This window comes from Ictalurus furcatus, chromosome 18 (genome assembly GCF_023375685.1).
Source record: "Ictalurus furcatus strain D&B chromosome 18, Billie_1.0, whole genome shotgun sequence".
NCBI classification, from domain to species: domain Eukaryota; kingdom Metazoa; phylum Chordata; class Actinopteri; order Siluriformes; family Ictaluridae; genus Ictalurus; species Ictalurus furcatus.
The window spans coordinates 16,453,995-16,478,541 of record NC_071272.1 but is presented as its reverse complement, the minus strand read 5'-3'; the positions used below and the strand labels follow the sequence as shown (position 1 = coordinate 16,478,541).

The window sequence follows — 24,547 nt, the reverse complement described above, 5'->3', positions numbered from 1 at the left end:
GCATCCCTAAATGGCCCTGTTAAAAAAAAAATGTTTAAAAAAAAAACCCCATTAGAAACCCTTATAGAATTTGTAATCGTTTTAATGGAAACTGTAATGTTCCTTGTGGGACTCTACTGGTAATTTATTGCCTTCTATTGGTGGCATGTTTCAGAACATCTAATGGATACCGTTAAGGAGCATTAATGGTAATGGTAATGCTTTTATTGATTAGCTGATGGTTTGTAATGGCATTTGTAGTGGAAACCATTAGAATATCTGTGATGGTTTCTATAGTTTTTATCAGCAGGGGGAATAGATGGGCATAAATTAGCTGAAAGATATGGCCTTCAACTGGCAAGCAGTCCTTTTAAAGTATTTTTCTCATTTCAGTCTGTGAGGTAAGGTGTACTCTGATATCCTCTTCCTAGCTAATAGCCAGCACAAACAGTGATGAGTATTATGATTATGAAAATTTTAATATCCTTTTAGAAATCCTCTGAAATGACCTCATGGTATTTAGAAGTGAATATTATGAACATTAATGAATAGCGATGGGGAAAAAATCTCCTCAGAAATTCTGTAAATTTACCTGATGTTAGCCAGCAGCCGTATTTAGAAGTGAATATTATGAACATTAATGAATATGATGGAAATATTCCTCTCAGAAATGCTATCAGGCTAGCACATTTTAGCTATCTAGCTCACAATACCAGTGCCATTATGAACATTTATGAATAGGACTTTAAATTCCTATTCCAGCTCAGAATAGCCAGCCAGCTAGCTTTAGCAGTAAATGTGACATTTATTAATATGATGGGGAAAGAATCCTCACAGAAATCATGTCAGATTAACTTGTGTCAACCAGCAATTATGAACATTTGTTGTTATGAAATCTCTGAAATGATGCTAGGTTAACTTATATTAGCCAACAAGCTAGCATTAAGAGTGGCAGTTATGAACATCTATAAAAAGCTGCTGAAAAACTTGTCATTAGCTCAAGTTAGCAAGCTATAACTAGTTGTAGCATTAAAATGATGATGAATATTACTTAAATCCATTCAGAAATCTTGTCAGGTTAGCTCATGCTTGGCTAGACTTAGCACTGGAGATTTTAAACACTTACTGATATGATAGGGGGAAAAATCCTCTCAGAAATTCTGTCAAGTTAGCTACTGTTAACCACCTAGTTAGATTTAAACATCCCCTCAGAAATACTGTTAGGTTAGCTAAGATTTACCAACTAACTAGCATTAGCAGCAATCATGAAGATTTATAACTGACTAAATAACTCTGCTAGTGTTAGTATAACAGGCCTTGCTATTTTAAAGTAGTTTTGAATGATCTTATCTTGGCACTAAATAATGGCTAGGTCTCATGCCATGCTGGTAAACACTGCTATAAAGTATTATTTAGAATAGCCCTCAATTTAGCCCCATGTTTCAGGCACAACTTCATTGCCGAGTTTTTCCCACTCAGTGACACAAGCTGTGTTGTGTAGCATGCTGCTTTGATTGGAGAGCAGTTAACTTCCTGAAAGCCACACCTGCCACAGGTTTGCTTCATCTCATCTCAGCATGCAGAGAGTACACCACTCTCATCTCCCCTGGTGTGCTGTGCTTCGAGTGCGAATCCTCCACCACTCCTCCTTACTTTGACCAGCTCTAGTAAACACAGAGCAAAGAGGTAAACTGACCCTGCATCCATCAACACATTCGGCTTAACCTTAATGGAGAGCGAGAGTTATGCTTCAAGGCCAAAGTGTCTGATGTTCAGACGACTGACATCCCTAATGTTTTTTCCACCCCATAACAAGCACTTCTGCATTGCAGAGAAGCTTTCCTGGTGTGTTTGAAGTGTTCTGTGCCCTAAGGTAATGCACTGCAATGAGGTCTATAGCTCTTCGCACATGCCTCTACATTTCAGAGTAGATCATTAATACATGGCAGGGGGAAAAGCAAGGCTCAGATGTAAGCTAAAGGTGAGAGTTGCACTATTAAAGTATAAAACTAATGAAAATTCGCTCAAAATAACTAACATGCAAAAAGTCTCTGGCCTTAGACAGCATTTAAGAGTTGCTCATTAATGACTTATTCACATAACAGTTTTGTTAAGACTTAAAAGTATGTGGTATTTTGATGAGTATTTTATCAGGTTCCTCTATTATACACGTCACTTTTACTGACTGTAGCCACCCTTTATCCTGTCTGTCAATAAAAAGGGACTGCCATAAGACTACAAAGCACAGATTTACATCGTAGTCCATTAATACCACATACTATAGTGTTTGTGTATTATGAATGTATCAGCAATCAGCCACAACAGGATTGCTTAGTAAGTCCTTAAGTCCTTAGTAAATTCTGCATATTAACAAATCAGTCAACAATTCACACCTACAGTACAAGGTATCCTGTAAAGTACAGGGTGTCCCAAAAGTCTCCATACATAGGGGACTGCTGTATGTATGCCAGCACCATGTTGGTTGTGCCTTCGTCAGTGGATGTTCATGGATGTTCCCCAATGTTTTTGAATTTGTTAATAAGTTTGGCAACAGTGTTGGGTGTGATGTATTTGCCACGTGTTACCTTGTGACAGCTTCCTGATCCAGCCATGAGAATGATTTCAATGCGTTCTTCTTTTGTCAAAGGCATTCTTAAAGGCTATCTGAAAAATAAATATAATTTATGGGAAAAATTTTGGAAAACATTTTGCTAAGACGTGTTAATTTCCCCTATGTATAGTGACTTTTGGGACATCAAAATTAGGGCAGTGGTTAAGGTGTTGGGCTACTGATCGGAAGGTTGTGAGTTCAATACCAAGCTGCCATTGTTGGGCCCTTGAGCAAGGCCCTTAACCCTCAACTGCTCAGATGTATAAATGAGATAAATGTAAGTTGCTCTGGATAAGGGTGTCTGCCAAATACCGTAAATGTAAAAATTATACACATTTACTGATGTCAAATCTCCTCTAAAATGGTGTTAGATTCACTGCAGCCTGGATTAAGTTAATGGTACTACCCTGATGTTCCTCTTATACAACAGTAATTTACCAACAGTAAAAAAAAAAAAATCAATCATGTAAAGACCTGTTGTAATTTTAATCTTACTATAGTTACATTTAAGTCTGTGGAAAGTTCACGAAACAAGCTCTTGTTATCACGTACAGTAACTTACTGAAACCTCAAAGTTCTCCATTATTAGACTCCATGGTGGAAAACTTAGTCACAGCTTTACTGTTACAAACAAAAAGCTGACACTAGAGACAGATTAAATGTTAAGTCAATGTCTCCTCAGAGAATGCTTCACCATATTAATAATTATACATTCTTCTTTATAAAAAAAAAAACAAAACAAAACAAAAAAAACAACCTTTTTTTGGTACCAGTTTATAATTTGTGGTTATATGAAGCATCCACCATACAAAACCATGTGAATTAGATGTCACTATAGCCTTCAATAACGTATTAAAACAAGCACATTAATACAAACCTAATAATAATAATAATACATAATAATAATACATAATAATAATAATAATCAACACCTTCTGACCAGAATCAGTCATTCAAAAACACTGTGGTATAATGCTGCTTCATTCATCAATAGTTTTGTAGGTGTGCCATAATCGTGCTGCACTGAAAATGATCAGCAGTCTGCAGTTCATATACCGGCATCAGTTTTTCAGTTGCAAGTCTATAAAAAAGTGCTGCCCCATTTTCCTAGAAACAAACAAGTGTGTTCTGACTGTGCTGCCTGTTGGATGGTGATGCTCTATTTACTTTGATGTATGATGTTATATTTGTATTCCTGTTGGATAACCTGTGTGCGTTCTTTGTTTTTGTTTTTCTCTTGGGCTTATTGCAAGGTCTTAGTTGTGTGTAAATGTCTTTTGCTTATTGTTTTCCGTTTGTTTTCTGTCCCCCCCCTCTCCCATTTCTCCTTTTTTTGCATGCCGTTCTCCTGTTCCCTTCCTCCCACCACCGCCTGTCACACCTCTCTTCGTGTGCTCAGACGCTGCGCCCAGCACTGAACCCGCTGCTCACGGTTGGTACCTCTCCCTCCTTCTTCTGCTAGCCCAGCATGCCTGGCACTGCATGCCAGCTGAGCTCCGAGCACCGCTTAGTGCCCCCTGCCTCTGCAGGCAGCTGGAGACAAGCGCGGCACTGAAATGACGAAAATGCCATGTTGTGTGACTGTCCACCTTGTCCATCTGTCAGTATCCGTCTGCCCCATCTGTTTGTCCTGCCTGTCTTGTGCTTGTCATCATCTCTCGTCTTTGTCCTGGTCTTTTTGCGCTTGACTGTCACTCACCTACAGGTTTGGTCATCTAACCAGAGCACTAACCAGGTATTTCCGTCTTAGGCTGCATGAGTCTCTAAGCCTTGCGAGTCTTCACACTGTTCCTGTCACACTCCCCTAATCTGCCTGCATCATTTCCCATGAATTTAGATGCTCTCCAAATGGCTGATTATTTTTATATTATTGATTTCTTTATTTATTTCTGCTGAGAAGGTGAAGCAAGACCACACTGCAGATGCCATACCTCATGATACCAAATGATACCGAGAGTTTCATTTGCATAACTAGCAGGCTTTATAATATTTCAGTAATAATACCAGACTCGTTTCATCAAGATTTTTAACATATATGTATATATATAACTATATATATAAAACTGCATTCTTCTGCAAATATATTCCACTAACATGTCATCTTTCTGTTTAACGACTCCGATGATGGAATTAGGTTTAATTCTGTGTTGCACCTTTCTTTACACCTCACACACACAGGTTCTGAATATTTTATACTTTGAGATGCATTTCTTCATTCACATGTGCACCTTTTAATATTTGAAGAGAAATAAAAAAAGATCGAGTCTAATACAAGAGGTACATGGGAAGGTGAGATCCATTCTTGTATACATCTATAATGCAGAAGCAATGCATTTGAGGAGTAAACATGGATGTATGGATGCTGAATAGAGCACAGAGTGCCTGGCATTAATTGAGACACAGTACAGTTTACTGTCAAATGTCAGGAAGACCATTTCAGGAAGAGAGCAGTGTTACCCTTGTGCCATTCTTTATTTCTGTGAATTGCTGGAAACTACAGAACAAATCTTGCACAACCTCCAGTGACTCAAAATACAAGAAGGTGAAATAAAATTAGATATTTTAACAAGAATATTTGAAATTTTCTGGTTTATGTCTCTGTAACTGAGCTATTGTCTTATCGACTACTGGTCTGTGAAAAGGAGAAAATACTTTTTTATTACTTTTTCTCTGCTCTTATCAGAATTCTCTTGAAAGAGCTAGTATGTAAAATGTAAGCTAAAATGTAAGTTATAATATTCATGCAGTTGTAAATGTAAGCTTATAAGAGCCTTGTTTAGTCAGAAATACCATTTCACAATTGATTTTTCAGCAGACATTTATTTAGTCCTACTACTGTACATATACACCTTTCACGTTACCAACACGTTTTTTTATTGAGTATTCCAATGACCTAGTGAACCCGTATCAGGATGTATTTATTGATAAAGACTTAAAAAGCACTTCTGTAAGTCGCTCTGGATAAGGATAAATGGTTAAATGTAAATATAAATGTAAACAGTACTGAATGTGTTGAAAGGATGTCCGATATGACCAAGCTGTGAATAAGAGTCCTAGGATGAGCACAGGATGGTCTCTATGATAACAGCAGCAGTTCTTGGGTACAAAATCGACACTATCCAGGTGAGATTATCCAGTGAAGCAAGGGTGAGACTTGAGCAACTGTTTTAGGGAAGTGCAAATCCATGTGTGACCATCCACAGTAGCAGAAAACGAGTCACAAGTGCAGAAAGCTCCAAGCAGAAATAGAGCATCAGGAATCAGGCAAGTCCGGAGGGCGAAAAGAGGCACAGCAGTAAGTGCATGTCAGGATTTGGGATTGGCATCACATCAGGCAGCAGGAAAGAACTAATAAGTAGGTTCACTCATTAAAAGAGTAACATGCAAAAACAGCACTAGTTCAAAGATGGGCACATATTGTGGGTCTTGGGCTCAATCCTCCATAGAGGTTTAGCTCTTTATAGCGATCATAACACTTTATCACGTTAATCACACTCTTTGCACATAATAAGTATATCAACAAACTAGCTGTTTTTGCACCACGTAATAGATTAATTATTTTGCATAATGCTACATGAGTCACTAAGTCAATGTTAACTAATAAATTCATTTATCATTGCTTAATTACTATTTACTGATGCTACTTACTATATTACAATGCTGATGAAAAATACAGAAACTTACCAGTACTTAGGCTTTACCCCAATTAATTAATCTAATGATCTACTTTTTAAACATAAAGAAAACTGAATGTGATGTGCAACATCCAAGAAAACCCAAAGAATGGCTTCCCTGCAAGCCTACATGACGGAACAAAAACGTGACTTAATTAATGGATTGCAGGTTAAGACTTTTCTACAATTGTATCTTATGATTTATAATCCCACTATCCAGTATGACCCAAAAGAGGATGAGTTTGGTACATCTCGAGATTACTTCCTCATGTCCTTTCAGGGATTTTTTTTCCTTAGATTTTTTTCAACTTTAAATTAAATGAATAGACCAGAGGTCAGTAGACCATTCATAAGTTAATAGAATTTAATATCGAATATTGCTCAATACTTAATATATTGCCTGGTCCTTGTTACTAGTTAGTAATGATTTTTTAACAGTATAATTAAATATAATAAATCTATGGGCTTTGTTTGTCAGTTTGGTGGCTTGTTTATTTATTTATTTATTTATTTTATGAAGCAAGCGTTTGTGTAGTGAAATGCATACCTGTGCTATCGTTCTTTTGCATCTTGTCCGTGTTCTCTCTCTCTCTCTCTTTTGCATTAGTGTCCATTTTCACACGCTTCTCTTTTGTAGCCCAAGCACAAACCCTGTTTACCATCTTATTTTCTCGACTGCACTACTTTCACTGTTGGGGAGAGTTCTCTCTTCTCTGATAAGAGTCTTTTTTAGTCTCTCTGGTGTAGCCTAGCAACAAGCTGTTCAAGGAATAAGGGAGGTTTTCAACTGATGTGTGCGTGTTGAGGGAGGGGTGATTGGGGGAGGATTCCTCGTAAAAAAAAAAAAAAAAAAAAAAAAAACAGCTAGCCCATTTCCACAGAAAGTAGTCCCATTTGAGTATTTTGGCTGTATTGCGTGTTTTGCTACTCCTTTTTTCCTTTGTCAAGAGAGTGATATATAAAGGTTTACAATATTTGAGAACTTGGCCTTGTTGAAAAAATGCCCATCTTGTTAGATGAGCATGTCGTTCAGTGGAGCTGCAGCTGGAATATAAATCACGCAGCAGGAACTGAAGAAACATGGCTCTGTGGGTCAGATAGATCAAATCCTTATCAGCGTGTCAGTCCTTGTCATCCACTGGCTCTATAGCCTGACACTTGTGGCCGCTATTAATCGCTCCTCTCTCACCTGAACCAGCATGTACAGTATTTACTGCCACACACATGCACACACTCACACACATAGCCTTGTCCTTCATAGCCTTATTTATCACTATCTTGTCAGTGTTTTCAGAGCAGTAAATGGAGAGGACCTTTTCTCCAATCTCTCTCCTTCTATTAGAATGAAGGGATCCCAGATGAATGCTGATCGCAAGCATGCTTTTTATTCTCCTCCTCATTGTCAAACCAGATGATTTCAAACCAGACTATCAGTAAGAAACCAGGTGTAAAAGAACCTCTGTGTGGTGCTTCTGATCCTACTAGATATGAAATTACTGCACTTTAGCCAAGTGCAAAGTAATGGTGCCACACACCCAAAAAAAAATAACTGTGGAAAAAAAACCCTTCCCTTTCTTACTTCTCAATTCAACTGAGTTTCCCTTTCATATTGGATGAGAAAATGATTTTCATTTTTCTCCCTGTACTTTAACCAAATTTCTGCTTCAACTTTGATAATACCAATTCATGAATAATGTTTTAAATTTTGTCTTTTGAATGCTGAAGTCAATTGTAATGAATCAAAGCCTGTAAAATGAATAGCTGGCTTTAGATACGTATGAATAGAAAGCTGCAAGTACCACATGCGAAACCAAAATTAAGCAAGGGATTAGTGAGTTTTCCCTCCCTATCTCCCACCATAACCATCCCAACAATTCATATATATATGTAAAGCTACGCCCATTTCTGATATGAATGCCTTTCAAACATGGAGCACACAGTGGCCATATATCAACAGGGGCATAATAGTGTTGATAATACTAATAATAATGACTTTATGTCTATAATGCAGCAGTTCTTAACCTTTTTGCGAAAGTGAAAAGATTTTTTTAATGTTTCAGAATTTTCTGATAATATCCATCCATCAACATTACAAATTGTCAAATCTAAATGTTTTATTTTGTTTTGGTTCCCCAACTTTTCCATCACTAGTTTATGAAGGTGAGAATAACATAATGGAGAGATTCTATATAGCACTGATTAAGATTGGCCTGCTTCTTGTCAGTATTATCTTCACAGTGAACATAGAAAGATGGGTAAAATGTGATTCGTTGTTTTATTGGTTACATGAAACTACAAGAAGCTGCCCTTTTGATATGCTGTAGATCCTCATCAGATGTTGACCAGCTGTCCTGCTTTGCTGCTACTCTGGTTTCCCAGTTGTCCCGGTTGTTTTGCTAAAAAGGAGAGATGAATATTATGTCACATGACAATACATGTGTAGATAATTACCAACAATTGTCATTTTCATCATTTCCACTGGCAAACATTTCAATGCACTAAATAATCTTTACTACAAAATGAAAAGGATCTCAAGCTGCCTACTGTGAAAAAGAAAATAAAAGTCATTATAAGTATAAGTGAAAAAGGGACAGTTGGGACAGTTGTAATGTATATAATTCAGGTTGTAAGATTGGTAAACAGAGATTACTATCAAGTACATCCACCAGTTGCCTTTCTAATGCACTTTAGAAAATTACTAAAATAAATAAATAAATAAATAAAATGTTAAAAGGCGTTCCCTCACCCTTTTAGGTTTATATATTATCATAGGCCAAGAACATCTTCCAAGACTAACATTTGTTCTTCTCTGTCCACTGGCTGAGAGAGAGCAGGACACTAATGTTACCAAAGCAGCCTTGCATGTCGATGCCCAGTCGGCGCTCTAATCCTCTATCTGAGAGGCGAACATGATGGAAAGGACACACCTGCCAACATGCCTGTCAGGCTCGGCGTGTGTGGAGCAGATAATTGACCAGTCTCTGAACCACAGGTAGCCCCATAGCAGAATGCAGTGGGATAATGACCACTTTGCTCTCAGCTGGATGGCATCAGGTGAAGCAGAAGAGTTTGCGCCTTTAATATCCTCGAATTATCACATGCAGATGCCATTACAGACTGGGATTTCATCAATCAATAGGGGGCTTCTTCCATAGCTTCAAAACTTCAATACTTTTTCAAGCCGGCCAAACTTATTTTTCTCGCACTGTTTTTTCTAGTCTCCTTTCATGAACATAGCTGCTTATATGTGGCTGTCGGAAGTGCTTTTTCTTGATGAGTTGTCATGTAGGTGGAATTTAGGTGGGATAGGTAGGACTGCCTGAAGGCCCCTCAAAGGCAATGCACATATGCTGCACTAATTAGTCTGGGAGGGTGGACTGGGATGACCTCACACAAGCCTCCTTTACTGCTTTCTGCTTCACCAGTACTGGCTGGTCAGCAGAATGTTAAGGCCCGGTGTGGATGGAGTGTTTTATTTGGAGAGGGAGGACAAGCCTAGTTCTGAGACTAAGCTGATTTCCCAGTAGACATTGCTCTATCCATATGTTCAGAAATGTAATCTATAGTAATCTCCATCTCATGATCTTTAGTCTGTAGGCTTTAGCAGGCTTTCATGCACTGGGGCAGGAGCCGTTCACGGCCATCCTTATTACTGCTTTCTCTCTGCCACGCTTCCTCATACTATATGTCTTTATCTCTCTTTTTTTTTTTTGAAACCTGTAAGTTATAAAGAGTCATGATTTCACCTCTCCTATTTCATCTGGAAATTAAATGTTCCTTACCATCAATTAAGTGTCTCACAATAGATCAAAGTCATTTAAGTGCAAAAAACACCTATAAACTGCTCTTTGCTGTCACAGTAACTATAACTGGTCAAAAAGCTCATGCTGGGAAGGGGGGAACTTTTTGCTCTGTAGCCTATGCTCAGTCATGGTGAGCGCTTTTGATGTATCAGAGACACCTGTTCAGGCTTCCACCCACTCAGAAAGTCAAAGGTTTTCATTTGCACTATCAGGAACTGGCTTACGTACTGTGAGCTAGACCAACTATAATGACTAGACCAACCCAAGCCTAAAAGCAGCCCAACTTTCAGCAGAAGCTCCACATGAGTTTTCACAACCCATGATAGCAGTGTCTTCTTATAAAGCACCTGCTGACATTTTATTAATCTCAAAAGGTGTAAGGCTTCTTATGGTATTCTGAGCCATGTACTCTGCTGTGCTGGTAAAAAGGAAGCAAGAGTTTGAGGGCAACTCTTTAATATGCACTGAAACCCAGCCTGTAGAGATTGCTGCTCTTTGTGGCAGTTGGCCAATTGGCCATACTGAAGAGGACGACTGGTTTCTTGTCAACCAGGTTGGACAAATTACTACCGATACCACTACTCTGGGGAAATGAAGAATGTATCTTAGGAATAGCTCCTGCCTGTGCCTAGGTTTGTATGATCCTGAAAGGGGCAACTTATCCTGGATTAACTCTGACAAACCTCACTTCCTTCCATCTTAACAACAGGGCAACAGCAGTCCCTTGTGTTGAATGTGTTGTTTTCTGAATTGCATAATATTCAACTGAAACTAATGCAAGTTACTCTACAGAGCAACGTCAGCAATCATTTGAAAGACAGACAAGTTAAAGAACAAAAGGATGAAACGGGCAGTACATTTATAATTCTCTTTATGAAGAAACACAAACTTACCTACCAAACTAAAAATCCACGTCCGTTCATCTAGCATAAATTGTCCTCTTCCTGCTGTCCTGCCTCTTGTCACCTACCCTGGCCCAGTTCTGTCCACCCCTGCATACTGTAAATATGGCTCTGCGGGGGTTACCATGGCTGGCAGTAATGATAGAGTTCCAGGCAGAAAGGGGTGGCTGGCATAAAGGAGAAAATGAACAGACATTGAACAGAGAAAAGGGCAACTAGGAAGCTAAGTCAGTTATGGCTCCATTGTTTTTCTCTCCGTCTCTGCAGGATTGCATTACTGAGACATGAAAGATAGGTTCTGACCCTTTGAAAGTGTGAGATGCAGCACAGCTCAGTAATGGGTTCCTTCCCATAATGCTGTTGTGACCGCTAGCCTGCTGTCACCATGCCTAAATTGCCAGATAAAGCTGTTGTGGTTTTGAAAATCAGATAAGGATGCATTCTGGTTTAGATTTGTGTTTTGTATTTAGAAAAAAAAGGCCTCATCAAGTTTCTTTATTTCTGATGTAATTACATTTTTAATATGTTTAACCAGCAACCTTTCAGAATAACCCCAGAGATTTCATCGAAGGAAATTGAGTAGAAATTGAATTGAATCTGGTCAGGGTTTGTCATCGACAATGGGCCATGCTGTAATGTAATCAGTAATTATCACAATTTGTCTGAACAACAAAGAAAAGGCGAGATTGGGAACCTTGTTCTTAATGTGTTTTCCTGTTGGGAGCCTGTTGTTGTTTTCGTTTGCATTCAGATCACATGGTATATTTGGACAGATGTGCCATGAGGACTACCCAAAGGTTCTCCAGATTTAATGTTGCTTGCCTGCTACAATTATTACCTTATGTAATGGCCTATGTTGAATAATGGTAAATTGTTTAATGGAGCTACAGATTGCTTCAGACTGCAATAACTATAAACCAGGCTACTTAGAGAGTGGCATACTGCTTTATACTCACATTCTTTTCCTATAACTACACATGACTTCCCATTTCAATGAAATATATCAATGTGAAATCCATTCAAATCCAAATTTACAATAAGAAACCATTGCATACCTTTGGGTGGGTAGAGTGGGATAAAAGATTATACACAAACCTCTCTTTTAAGTGACAGGAAAAGATTGGGTCAATGAGATTTTTAATTACATTTTCACAAAGGCGCAGGACTGCTTCTGGGCTGGAGGGACACAGGTAAATGCAGACAGGCTTTGTAATAACACATCTGTCATCCATCTGCCCATAGGCCCAAGAGCAGAGCTCTTTCATTACAGTCTGCTCACACGCTCACAATGGCAATCGCTATTGCTTAATTAGAAGATTAGAGGATCCAATTAGAAGATCTCCTGTCTCAGGGATCAACACATCCTTTGAAATGAGACACTTTTGTTGCCCTGAGGGTCGCCATTTCCTTCTTGTCAATTTGATTGTGCCTGAGCGAGTGCAACGGGTTTCTGCCAGCCTGTGGGCACACTGGCCAGGTCGTCCTTCAGCAGAGATTTGGGTTTCTTAGGAGAAATGGAAAGCACATTTACATAGCCAGTACTGGAAAGCCATTTACCACAAAGTGTAGTATCAGCTGTGCTTATGCGCTTTTCTGAATGTTCTTTTTACAAGCCTCTTTTATGTTACTCATCACTTAGTGTAATAACAGTACACTTTAAACCAAGCTATAAGTAATATGCAGTAGACTGCAGTGTGGCCTTACATCACACTGAGAATTGGCATTTCTTTCTGTCAAAAAGAAAAGGCATCCAGGGACAAAACCATTCAGAAAGATGTCACAGCAATTCTTTTGTTTTTCTGAAACTCAAAAGATGATGGCTAAGGGAAAGCAATCCTTTAGATCTGCATCCATTTGTACATCTTATCAAGCAGCAAAAGCTTATCACGTACTGGACGCAGCATTTGTTTCTGCTGTTGTTCTTTCACCAAATGTCCACCAAATGAGTTTTGATGTGGGATGTGTGTTCATTTAATACCACAGATCAAATTAATTTATCTTAATGCCATTTCAGCAGATCATTGGCTGTGAATTAAATGTGATATTAACAGTAGACGAGTAAATGCATTTCTTATGTAATCGAGCTGTATAATCAGAACCAAATCTTTTTGTGTAAGGAATGATGTTTTAAATGTAAATTCTGAATTAATTTCTTAAAAGAAATGAAGTCTGTTAAATAAAACAAGGTTTTAAGAAACAAGGCTTAAGGCTGGTTGTTTTAAATATCAATTTTTTGGTTATTTTTGTCAGGTATGGTGCTAGATATAATCCTCAGCCCCTTCAATGTGTCCATAATATTTTGTGTTTAAGCTGAAGGATACTCTAATATACAAAATGCGGTTACTAATATTCTTTTAAATTGCCTGCCTTAGCCAGAATGCATTAGCACTGGCAGGGGCATTTATAACAAAACTGCATAAAATGAATTGAGCATGTATTACATTTAGACACAAAATGTAAACTACCATAATAGGTTTAGCAAAGGCCATTCTAATTGTTCACTGGAGGATAATATCTATTGCTTCTTGAATTTCATCTGAGAAAGTTATTAGAACTGGCCAATGATTGCCTGAATCCATGCTGATAAAACAACGCCTGTCTTAGCCGCAGGAATTTAAGTAATTACCTACGAGAGCAAGAACAAATGTAGCTACAGGCTTTGCTCATTTAGGAACACATATCAGTACTTTTCTTCTCTGCATTTTGCATTGAATGTCTGGGAAAGATCATGGAGTGCTCCATCGATCATATATCTGCATTTGACAACATTGTGAACTTCGGTAATGGTTACTGTCAACTTGCAATTTATTTATTTTTTGTTATTATCAATTTAAATTGTATGAATGGCTTTTTTTATCTTATGTCAAAGACATTCAGAAGTGACAGTGAAGTGATAGACAATACATGTTGGGGTGATGCTGTAGGATCGTGATAAAGGAAGAGAATACCTGGATCAATACATGATAGTTTGGCTGGCTTTATCTCTTTGTCCACCACGCACCATGTTCCAAAGACTATAATAGTGTGAGCATGATGACAGACAAGGGCACACCTTTTGTTTCCTTTGCAAGTCTGAAGATGTGCTTCAGGGAAAAACTGCTGCATTTATTTGATGACCTTCTCTGGTCAGTTCTCCAACTACAAATCAACTTCATTGTCTCAGGTGACTCCTAACCAGTAGACATGAACTCCATCATGAGAAGCCAGTTTCAAAGCAAACCAGCATGGAAACCCCCTGAGACCTCTTTTGAGACCCTTGAAGTGAAGAGTGTGCTCTTCTGATTCAGGCCAGATTACTTTTACACTGGTACTTCACTGGTCCTGGCATTACACCTAGCTTTGTTTGTTTACTTGCTAGCTTTCCATCTGCTGGTTGTCTTCATTTGGACTTTGAACACCGGAATTAAATGTCAGCCTCAGGTTTCCTCTTCCCTTTGTGCTGCTGCGAGATGGGAGTTGTGGAGAGTTTGTGCAGCTATTAGTTCTGTCTATTACATCACTCCTCTTTCATATCATCCTCCCAATGGGTTTGAGTTTGAAGCTTTGCAACTGCTGTGATGCCACAGTATAGTTTTGATATTCTTTTTGAATTCACCATGTATGTGAGCTAAAAGTGAATCCACTCGCAAAGCTGCTCAAATTGATACTAATCATATTTTCCACTCAATCTAAAAGCTAATGCAGTGAATTGATCCAGGCACATTTAGAAAACCATATGGCAGAGAGCTGACAGGTTCAGAAGTGTTGCATAAACACCTGTGCCAGTACATTTTAAAGAAATTGTTTGCTCTTTACCCACTGGTTTTATACACAGATATTTGGGATTGGTACAGATGTCTGTTTCTGGTGTTACACAATTCTACTTGGTTTTCCACAGTCCTTTTATTCAGCTCTTGCCCATAAGCCAATCCCAGCCAGAACTGAGCTTGGCTGAAGGTTTTCCTTTGGTTGAGCCTGCAGAGTTCCATATACAGAGGTTGTCTCTCGTATTCCTTTACAGTCCAGCCAGTAGGCTTTGGCGTGGATGCCAGGAGTCCATAACAATCCTACATCACAACAGGACACAGATTTTTGAAGGTGTTCTCTGTCCAATAACTGGATAGAGCTATGCTATGCTATACCATTGTAGTCTGTCCACACGGCAACCTGAAACCAAGTGTTCATTTGAAATTAGTGTTGGTGTGCAGTATTTTGAAAGGGAATTACTTCATTTTTTATTCCAACAATGATCCTTTGGCAATTATCTTCGATGATTAAACTGAGGTAGGTGTCAATATTCAGTAATGGCCTTCTTTAATAGTTGTCTTTACAGTAATAAATGTTACTTCAAATTTGTCATTATAAAAGAAAGGCTCATCCTTCCCAAGGAGCCAACTCCACAGTCACTGTCTCTAGACCCAGCTTTACAAATGAAGCATTCGAGAACCATCCCTAAAAACCTTCCCCCACACTTTCTTTTAACCCCACAGGTTTTCAAGTCCCTTTCATTACAGTTCTAAATGTTAAACACGAGTACTGTTTGCGGTAATCATTCACCAACAAACAGCATGCAATACATTTGATTATCTTATCTATTTATACTCAATTGAGATGAGAGCAGGTTTCAGGGGTTTCATTAAGATCCCAATTTCTCAGAATTATTGAATATTCTGGAGGCAAACTGTCTAGATGAAATTAGACATGGTTGTTTGAGAATTACTCACTTCTAAACCATCTGCTTCTCAAATTACACATTACCAAAACTGGTTGGCTCACAATGGACCCTTATTGAATTAGAATTCCTTCATTGTCTGAAGAGTGGCTCTGGATACCTGTGTACTGTCACATGCAGCAGGAGCACTAGCTCCAGTCTTCTCCTTCATTGTTGTGGCTGTTCTCTGCACACCCCTTCATTTATCTTCCGACAGTTGAGAGAAGTGGAGAGGGGGAAGGAGGGAGCTTGGATGGCTGGAGAGAGAGAGTTGTAAAATCTTTAAAAGTTAGATGAGATAGGACAGCCCTCTCCACTACTTTTACTCCATTTGTTATGTTAATTACTATCAAGTTCACTCAATCTCCAGTTTAGCAGAGCCAATGGTCAGACTGGCAATATATCAAATGAATGATGACACGCTTAACACTTTTATCTGTCCCATATACCAAGGCAGAATAACAGCACTAAACTCTGAACAGCGACAACGCTGTCATGATTAGATCATATTTCAAGTATAATATGTAAGGAATAAAACACAGTGGGATCTGCTGTTATATGTTTGCCAATTACCTTTTTAATAAAGGAATGACAGGCTGTACGTTTTATCCATTTATAGTTATCTTTCACGATAGTTTATCTATAGTAATATCTTTACCTCTAACTGTTACAAAACCCTGTCACTAATCACGCCTTCCAAGATGCTAAATAAACATCCCCTCACAGAAAATGCCACCGTATCAATGATTATATATTTCTTAATCTGTTTACTTGTCATGTCCAGCATACAAGTACCTGTACAAGTTGTTACTATAGGAACAATAATGTATTAGAACTAATAGATCAATATGAACCTGGCAGCAAGAACTGATCTGAGTTGCTGTTTTTGAAAATTAATCAATCAATTAATCTTCCAATCAGACCTATCAGAATGGAACATTCAACAGGTACTGTATACGAATGGTTTAAACTGAAATGGTGCATGAGCATGAGATTAGATGTTTTCAAATGGTATGAAAACCTGATTTGACATGCTACTGCTTAGTTGCTCCAATTATACACTTGTCATTGATGTAACTAAACCTTATCTGACTAAATACATCCATATTTGGTTAAGAATTGTCTCCTGTCTAGGTGGCAGGTAAACTCAAAATGAAGTGACTCTATAACATGTTTATCCCTCTGTACCCCTTCTGGAAGGCTGCTGATGGAGCCTGGTTCACATTAACATCTTAATAAGAAAGTGTGTTAAACCATGTCTTTACCTCCTCATTGACAAGAGTGAATTGGGTGTCAGGTAGATTCCTACTGACTTTAATTGGATCTGCTGTCTGCAAATTGGGGCAGGGGGGGCTGGGGGTTGTCTTTACAAATGCTATCAGGTTTGTCAAGTAATTTTTGGTTGTTTTTGGCAGCTACTACTGTGGTATTATTTCCCCCTGCTCCAAGTCTCACACACAAGTTGTTTATAAGGTGAGATTGGGTGGGATGTTGTACAAGCACACCGATGTGTGTTTTCATGGTTTTTGTTATCCTTTAATAAGTTGTGGTCTGTCGGTTTTTGTTTTTGAACTCCCCCAGCCCTCAGATTTAGACCAGAGATGAGTGTGTGAGATTGCTGTGAGTAAACACATAGGGCTGATCAACTCCTCGTGACTGGATTACCAAGCACTGGATTGCTCGGCCGATCCAGCAGTCCTTGCTTCTCTTCCTTTTCCTCACTGTCTTTTTCAATCAAGTCAGGGGGTGAATTTTTGGCTAGGCGTTACGGAACAGTAAATATAGACGTTGAAATGCACTGGAGGATGTGTCTGTGTTAAGATTCATGATTTTCAGTTCTTTGCTTTTACCAGTAAGTTCGGTTGTACTATGACAGTGAGCTTGAACTGTCTTGGATGTGAGTTGAAGATGATGTTGACTCCTGGCAAAGTGCAGGCTCCATCCCATTTTCCTTTCCCATCTCCCACCAAACTCTTTAATTTCCGAGCTGAGTGTGAAATATTGATGAAAAATTTTGAGCCTCCTTTTCACCGTGAAAGAACCAATCAAGTCCACAAACCAGCATTAACTTTGGGTTGTCATGGATCCCTACACTTGATCAATAAACTTCACATATCATTACAGCAGGCTGCATCTGAGGTGCCTGCCTTGTTCTCGGCCTGAAGTGCTAGAAATCTTTCTTAAAAATTGCCTGTGATTCACATTTTTAGTCTCGAGGGCAAAGTGTATTTCAGTGCCAGATTCATTTAAGGTGTAGTACTGAGCTTTTATGCTACTGATATGAGGACATGGACTTTTCAAGTCAAACCCTATCTCTTTTATGAGAATTGTTGCCCTGTCAACTGCTACTCTGCTTTCCTCAGTACTTTTTTTTCGCCAACAGCCCCGGTGGTTTGTTTGCTTGCTTAAGCAGAGGGTTCAGCTAATTGTCCTGCAAAACTTCTTATGAGCTGTGGTAATAAAAAATGACTAATAACATAACATTTTATAAAAATGCTTATTAACTCATTTGTTTAAAAAAAAAAATGCTCATTGTATGTGATTATATGTTAAATGTTCTAACATTTTCCATTTTCTTACTATCTGAAGACTCAGACGTCCATTAAAAAATCCACTCCATTAAAAAGAGGACTTTTTTTTTTACAGCAGTGCCCTTTGACAATAAGTTTAAACAGATACTGCCCAGTTCCCAGACTTACTTCAAATGCTTCTTTAGAAAAAAAGAAAAAAATAACATGCTTGCTGTTTTGTCAGATTGTAAATTGTTTATGACACTTGTAAATTGCTTTTTAAGACACACTCTAAGGGATTCAACCCTTTGAGAATCTTCATAACCCTGCTATTTGCTTTTTTTGAGACTTCTGTAGTAGCGTTTTATCAGTTCTTTTTAAGGTGTCCACTTTTTTGTGTGTTTTTGTCCCAGTAGACTCCAGAGCAGGAGCAGGAGCTCAAAGAGCGGTGGACCATGCCGTCATCGGAGGGGTTGTGGCCGTAGTGGTCTTCGCCATGCTTTGTCTTCTTATCATTTTGGGCCGATACTTCGCAAGACACAAAGGTACGTAGGCAGCTCATTTCCACACAAATTGCACACTCGTTCTAAGATGAGGTCAAGAGACCTAGTAATTATTTAGGCCAAGATTTTTGGTCGGAAGGACTCTGCGGAGGTGCGGTGACTTTCTGTGGAAATGCTACGATTCTTTGTGGCTGGTGCATGGCTGAGATTGGAGTTCTGTGTTTTTATTATGAAGAGAGTGCAATTTTCATTGAGGCTACTGCTTTCATTATCAAGCGGCAGACTGTAGGGACAGGAATAATACCACTCGGAAATTAAGTTTGAAGTGGCGTTGTTATTTCTACCACCTTGTTAGATTTTGAAGGTTAATCCTGTAGCACAAGTCGGCACGAATGGAAAACACCAGTGTCTCTGATTTGGAGAAGTTTTTCATGGAAATTGAAGAATATATTTTCATAAATTAATGGTGACTTTGAACAAAATGATCAACAGGCTTGTTCTTCAAAAACATGTGCCATGCCCGTTTTGCGATGATTTGCTATTTTTAATGGTGCTCATTTGCCATTGCAAATGAGAGCTTCGGAAATGTATTCTGTAATCAAACTGTCTCCCATGTTTTATCATCCGAAATTGGTTTGAGGCGCCCGCTACGTTTGCATATAAAAAGCAGTGTAGTGGTACAGCCTGCAGCACTGCACACACCTTACTTAGAGGCATCCAACTCGCATTTTAATGTCTGTGTGATCGACACTCGCTGTAAATTAAAGAAGCCACTCCAGACAGTCTTTTAAGGTCCACCTGTTGCATTAGTCAGATGCTGTAGGGTGTGCAGAGTATTACTTTTATCATGGTACCTTTCTGTGAAACTCTCCACAGGTACCTACTTCACACATGAAGCGAAAGGGGCAGATGACGCGGCTGATGCTGATACGGCCATCATCAATGCTGAAGGTGGACACAACAACTCGGATGAAAAGAAGGAATACTATATCTGATTGTACAAATCTCTGGTTGTGTTATTAATATTATTATTATTATTATTAATATTATTATTATTATTATTTTGGTTTTTTTTTTTTTTGGAAGGTTGGGATGGGAGGGGCATGGAGGGGTTAAGAATGGGGAATGTTTTTTTTTGTTTTATTTTTTTGTTCTTCTTCCTGGGGATTGAATGATGTAGACTACATGGACACCTGAGATGATTTAGCCATTGTCTTTGAAGAGCCGGAGCTGGTGGGGATAAAGGGTTAGTGGTCAGGGGATGGAGGGATGGGATGGGATGGGAAGGGAAGGGCTGTGGTTGCCAGATGTTACCATGTATCACTCTATAATGCTTCACCATTGAACACCTCCCAAACTGCTGGTACTCTTTTATTTTTTTATTTTTCTTCAGTTCTGACCATTTGCAGAAACTTCTGTGCCTTGTTCTGAATTTCTTTTCTCTGTCAAGCTTTTGGTTTTGAACTCCTGACTGTCATGCTTCCCCACACATAATCGCGCCCCGTACCTTTATCTGTGTTCCTTTTACCAGTGTCGCAGTCTGCTTTCCTATGAGGGTAAATATACACAGCGCCTCAAGACACTCCTGCACTGTGTAGGCATCAAGTTCTTCTACTGCAAACCAAAATCCCATCATATCCTTCTATACTGTGAGAAGGCCAGGTTATATGGCATCATTTCTGCATCCTTTTAGTAAATCCAGAACATGTGCATCACCTTTTAAATATCAAAGAATTCAAATGAGGAAAAGTAAAAGTATGACATGTTAACGACCATCCAATACTACTCGGTTCTACGTTAGTACTATAGCGGAGGACTGCACCTGTTTCTAGCCTGGCAGGCCTCTCTGCATTGCTACAAAATGCTTTTTTTAAAATTATTTTATTTTAATATTGCCTCGTTTTCATCAGTTTGTTTTTCAAATTACATGTGCCAGTACACTTGAGGCATTGCTACTCGTCTGGAATGTGCAGACGTGCAGGCGAATTATTTTCATCTTGACATGCTGCACTTACAGAGGCACGTTGTTTGGTTGCACTCAGCTAGATGGTGTTGAAAGCCTTTTGTGGATATTTATTGCTTTGGTATAATGTTGTCTTGTGTTTTTTTTTTTGTTTTTGTTTTTTTTTTAAAGCTATTTCATCTGGAAATGTTGAAAAAATCCATAATGGCAAAATAATTGTCATAACATAAAAAAAGGTCAAATGCTTTTAGGCTTTTTTGTCTTTCAAATTAGATGCTCTAGCTTTCTTGAGCTGGTGGTGATGGTCCTGTAGCACATGCTTATCTGACTACCTAAAATATTGTCAACGCAAACTGTGGGTCTGTTAGTAGGTTTTAGATTTTGGTTTCAGTATATACGACTTGACGGTGTAGGATGCAACCAAGATGTTACTTTTGGACTGTGGGATGTTCTATAATATCATTATACTACCTAAGGACAAATCTTAAAACAGCCAAATATGTTTCCTCATGTAGACATTGTAGTTATGTGGTAAAGATGACGAGCCCCAGCCGTGATACGGTACATATCAATCTGCTACATTTGACTTCAATGATTACCTTTAGCTTTATTAGCAGTGCAGCTAATCTGAGTGCTGACAAAATTTTGTTAAAAGTAACTGATTATATTATTAAAGATACAGACAAATTATTGCTAACTTTGTTCAGAATTCAGTTCCAATCCTCCACATTCTCTACATATCAGCCTACCTGATTGGCTCTGTTGGATTAGGATTAGAATTGAATTCTCGAGGAAATGGTTGGTGATTAATGATCTAGACTAAACAAACTAAAACCATTCAAAACATACGTAAATACATTACTATGTTCCTGCTACAAGGTATAAATAGATATTTCCATAATGGACTTTGTTTAGCTTTGGTCACAAGTCTGTTCTTTTCGATTCACACATTTCATTTGTACATTTGCATAAAGACCATACCATTTTACTGATTCAGGGTTTATTTAGACTGGATCAGTGTAGATTTTGTTAAACTCGATATATTAGTTGTATGTATGTGAATTGAGAAATTGGCATTTTGGAGCAAGTCCTTTCTTTTTTACAATAAAAATCAATAAACGACTAAAGTCAAAGCTTTATAAATTGGCCCTGGCCCTCAGCTTCACTTCACCAGCATGACGGAAAACACGGCCACAAATTGTTTGAAAGCTGCCAACATGCCGCTCAAATATGAAAGGGTCAGATAGGAAGTTGGGCAAAGTGTGTAGATACCGAACAACAGGAACATTGATCTAGGAATTCCCAGACGGTTTAGTAGAATTGATCAGCCCCTGCGATGTATATATGCACATCATTAATTTAACTCGCACTGTCTTTCACCTTCTGTAAATTACACTTTATCGCTGAAGCTAACAGAATTCAAATGCGCCAAACACACTAGTGTTTTCTGCTGTCTCTCTGACATCTGGTTTAAAAAACAAAAACAAAAAACAAAAAAAAGAAGAAAGCAGGGCCTTCTTCCAAGCGCATCCTGTACCCTCTGGATGAAGAAAAAAAGCTTCATTTCACGTATGTGAAAATATATATATAGGCATCTGTAGCTCAGCTGACAAAAGTGTATGTGAATGTCGTTTTCCAGAACTCCGACTCTTCCTCTCATGTCAAGTGCAAACCAATCAGTTTAAAGCTGAGGGTACTTTTTATGAAGTTATGGTTTTTGCTCGTCACATTGTGCTGTTGAGTAGACACCATGCCCTGCTGACCTCTTGTGTGTAAATAGGACAGATGAGGTTAAGGACAAATCACTGTCATGCTTTGCTATATTTTGTTATTTAAAAAAAAAAATACACCTTCGCTAAACTTTCAGTATGTATTTGACCATTAGAAAGCTTCTTTATTCTTAATATTTTAAAGCACAGTACAGAAAGAATGTCTTACAGCTCCAAGGTGTAAGTAGAGATGTGCGATTGTGTGACTTTTCCATAGTGGACTTCGTTTAGCTTTGGTCAAAAGTCTGGTGGCTTCAATTCACGTAAGATCTCCGAGTCCATCGTCGACATTCGCATATGTGGAAAACGAAAAACATACCGTTTTATTGATTCAGTGGTTGTTTAGACTGGGCCGGTGTACATTTTGTTAAACTTGATATGTTAGACCTATTTTAAATGTGTCAGTTGTGGTCTTTTGAGGACTTGAATGTCCAAAATAGGACTCTATGGAAATGCAGCGTTGTGCAAAATTGTTGTTTTTAAACACCTCCATTTTTGTCTGTTATTTGTATAGTGGAAGAAAAAAAAAGGTCCAAAAACCGCGAACTGCCTGTGGTGAAGTGTGAATTTGGGAATTTTGATTTTTGCGCATTTTGTCTTCTTTTATATGGCTACATTCGTTATTTCCACTGATTTTGATGCCCCCTTGTTAAATAGTGCAACAGTGTTAATGATGTATTTTGAATTGAAATTAATTTCTTACTTGATTTTTAAGTTGATTCTACCCTGCCTCAGGTTCACTTACAACAAACAAAAGCTATGTTTGCATCTCAGGTAGATTGCAACATTGAGCCCCTTTTCATTAACGAAGTAAATAAGAATTAATCGGAAGAATCAGAAGACGTGAGAAAAGAAACGGTGAAATTTTGCATTACAGTTGTACATTTTTATGTAGTTCTTTAATATTTGGTGCACTGTACACAAAATGTTGAGTATTAATTTCAGACCTAGTTTACAAAGAAACAACTGCTGAAAGATATCAAAAGACAGAAAGACAAGCATCAGTTACAAACGCCACATATTTATCAGTCTGGCTCCAGATGGGTTGGATCACTTGAACGTTTTGGATGTTTATCACCCATACTGTAGTTTTAGGTTCATTTATTTTTTTATTATTTTTTTTGTCTTTCTGCTGTACTTGGGCAATGTTACTGTGTATTAATGAAAACAAAAAATATCCACATTCCCATGCACATTTTGTATTGGTTCATTTTAGACATTTTTACAAAAATGGAGAGTTCTTGTCTTAATAAAAAGAAAAGATATTAATGTTCAAAGTAATTACCGTATTTGGTGTTTTCTTTTTTTGTCCTTTTCATATTTCTAAAATCAAACTGGTTTCATGTTTCTAAAATCAAATGTTAAATTAATACATGAAACTGTGACCATTTCTGCCATCATCTAATTATAATGAACTATCATACACATTTCTTTAATATATCTTTTTCTCTTCTTATAATGAATTTAACTTCTGACATACTTGAGTGAAATCTGAAGTGGAATTAATACTTTTCCATAAACATGTTTTTTAGTGCTGTCTTTGTTGTAAGGAAGAAAACATGATGGGGCATGCTGTTATAGTAATATAATCAGCGACAATTTCGTCATGCCATAGCAATTTTCCAACGATTACAAGTTTTATTTGTTAAAGAACACAGAGTAGAGTGCTTTCATCCATTGATAGTTACTTTTAATGATGTGGAACATCCTTGAAACAATTTACTTCCTGCTATCATGTACATTATAGTAGCTATGAACAGTCGTTCCTTCACCAGCCTCCCTTTATTTTTTCTCTTTTGAATTTAATCAGACAAATAACTGCAGCCTGTCATGCTACAGAGAGAAAAAAAAAAACCCTCTGTACAGAAAACTTAAAGGAACAGCTGACTGTTACAAAGGGCGGACACTGGAGACTCCTTTCAAAAAGTTAAATAGGTATCTTCTCACAGAAATCCTCACCATTACACATCTGTTTATGTGGAGTGATGGAATATTACATCTAACATATTAATTAAAAACCTGTGATTTGCCTTGCAACTGAAACTACTCTCAAAGCTGCTGTTACAGAAAATTATTCAACAACTTCTGACCAATCATATTCAAGAATTCCACAGCACTCTGGTATAATACATACTAATCCATG

At 38.1% G+C, this 24,547-nt stretch overlaps 1 protein-coding gene across 6 annotated transcripts in view; it reads left to right on the top strand.

Moving 5' to 3' along the window:
- Positions 1–23,683, top strand: part of cadm1a (cell adhesion molecule 1a) — a 346,601-nt gene extending 322,918 nt beyond the window's left edge. For 2 of the 6 annotated variants that reach the window (XM_053648173.1, XM_053648174.1), the window contains 3 exons: positions 3,990–4,022; positions 18,586–18,714; positions 19,549–23,683. In XM_053648173.1, the coding sequence (XP_053504148.1) occupies positions 3,990–4,022; positions 18,586–18,714; positions 19,549–19,667 (281 nt within the window). In that variant the 3' untranslated portion in view covers positions 19,668–23,683. Of the gene's footprint in view, positions 1–3,989; positions 4,023–18,582; positions 18,715–19,548 lie in introns of all 6 variants that reach the window. The other 4 variants (XM_053648179.1, XM_053648177.1, XM_053648178.1 and 1 more) reach the window with 2 other exon arrangements.
- Positions 23,684–24,547: the final 864 nt, after the last annotated feature.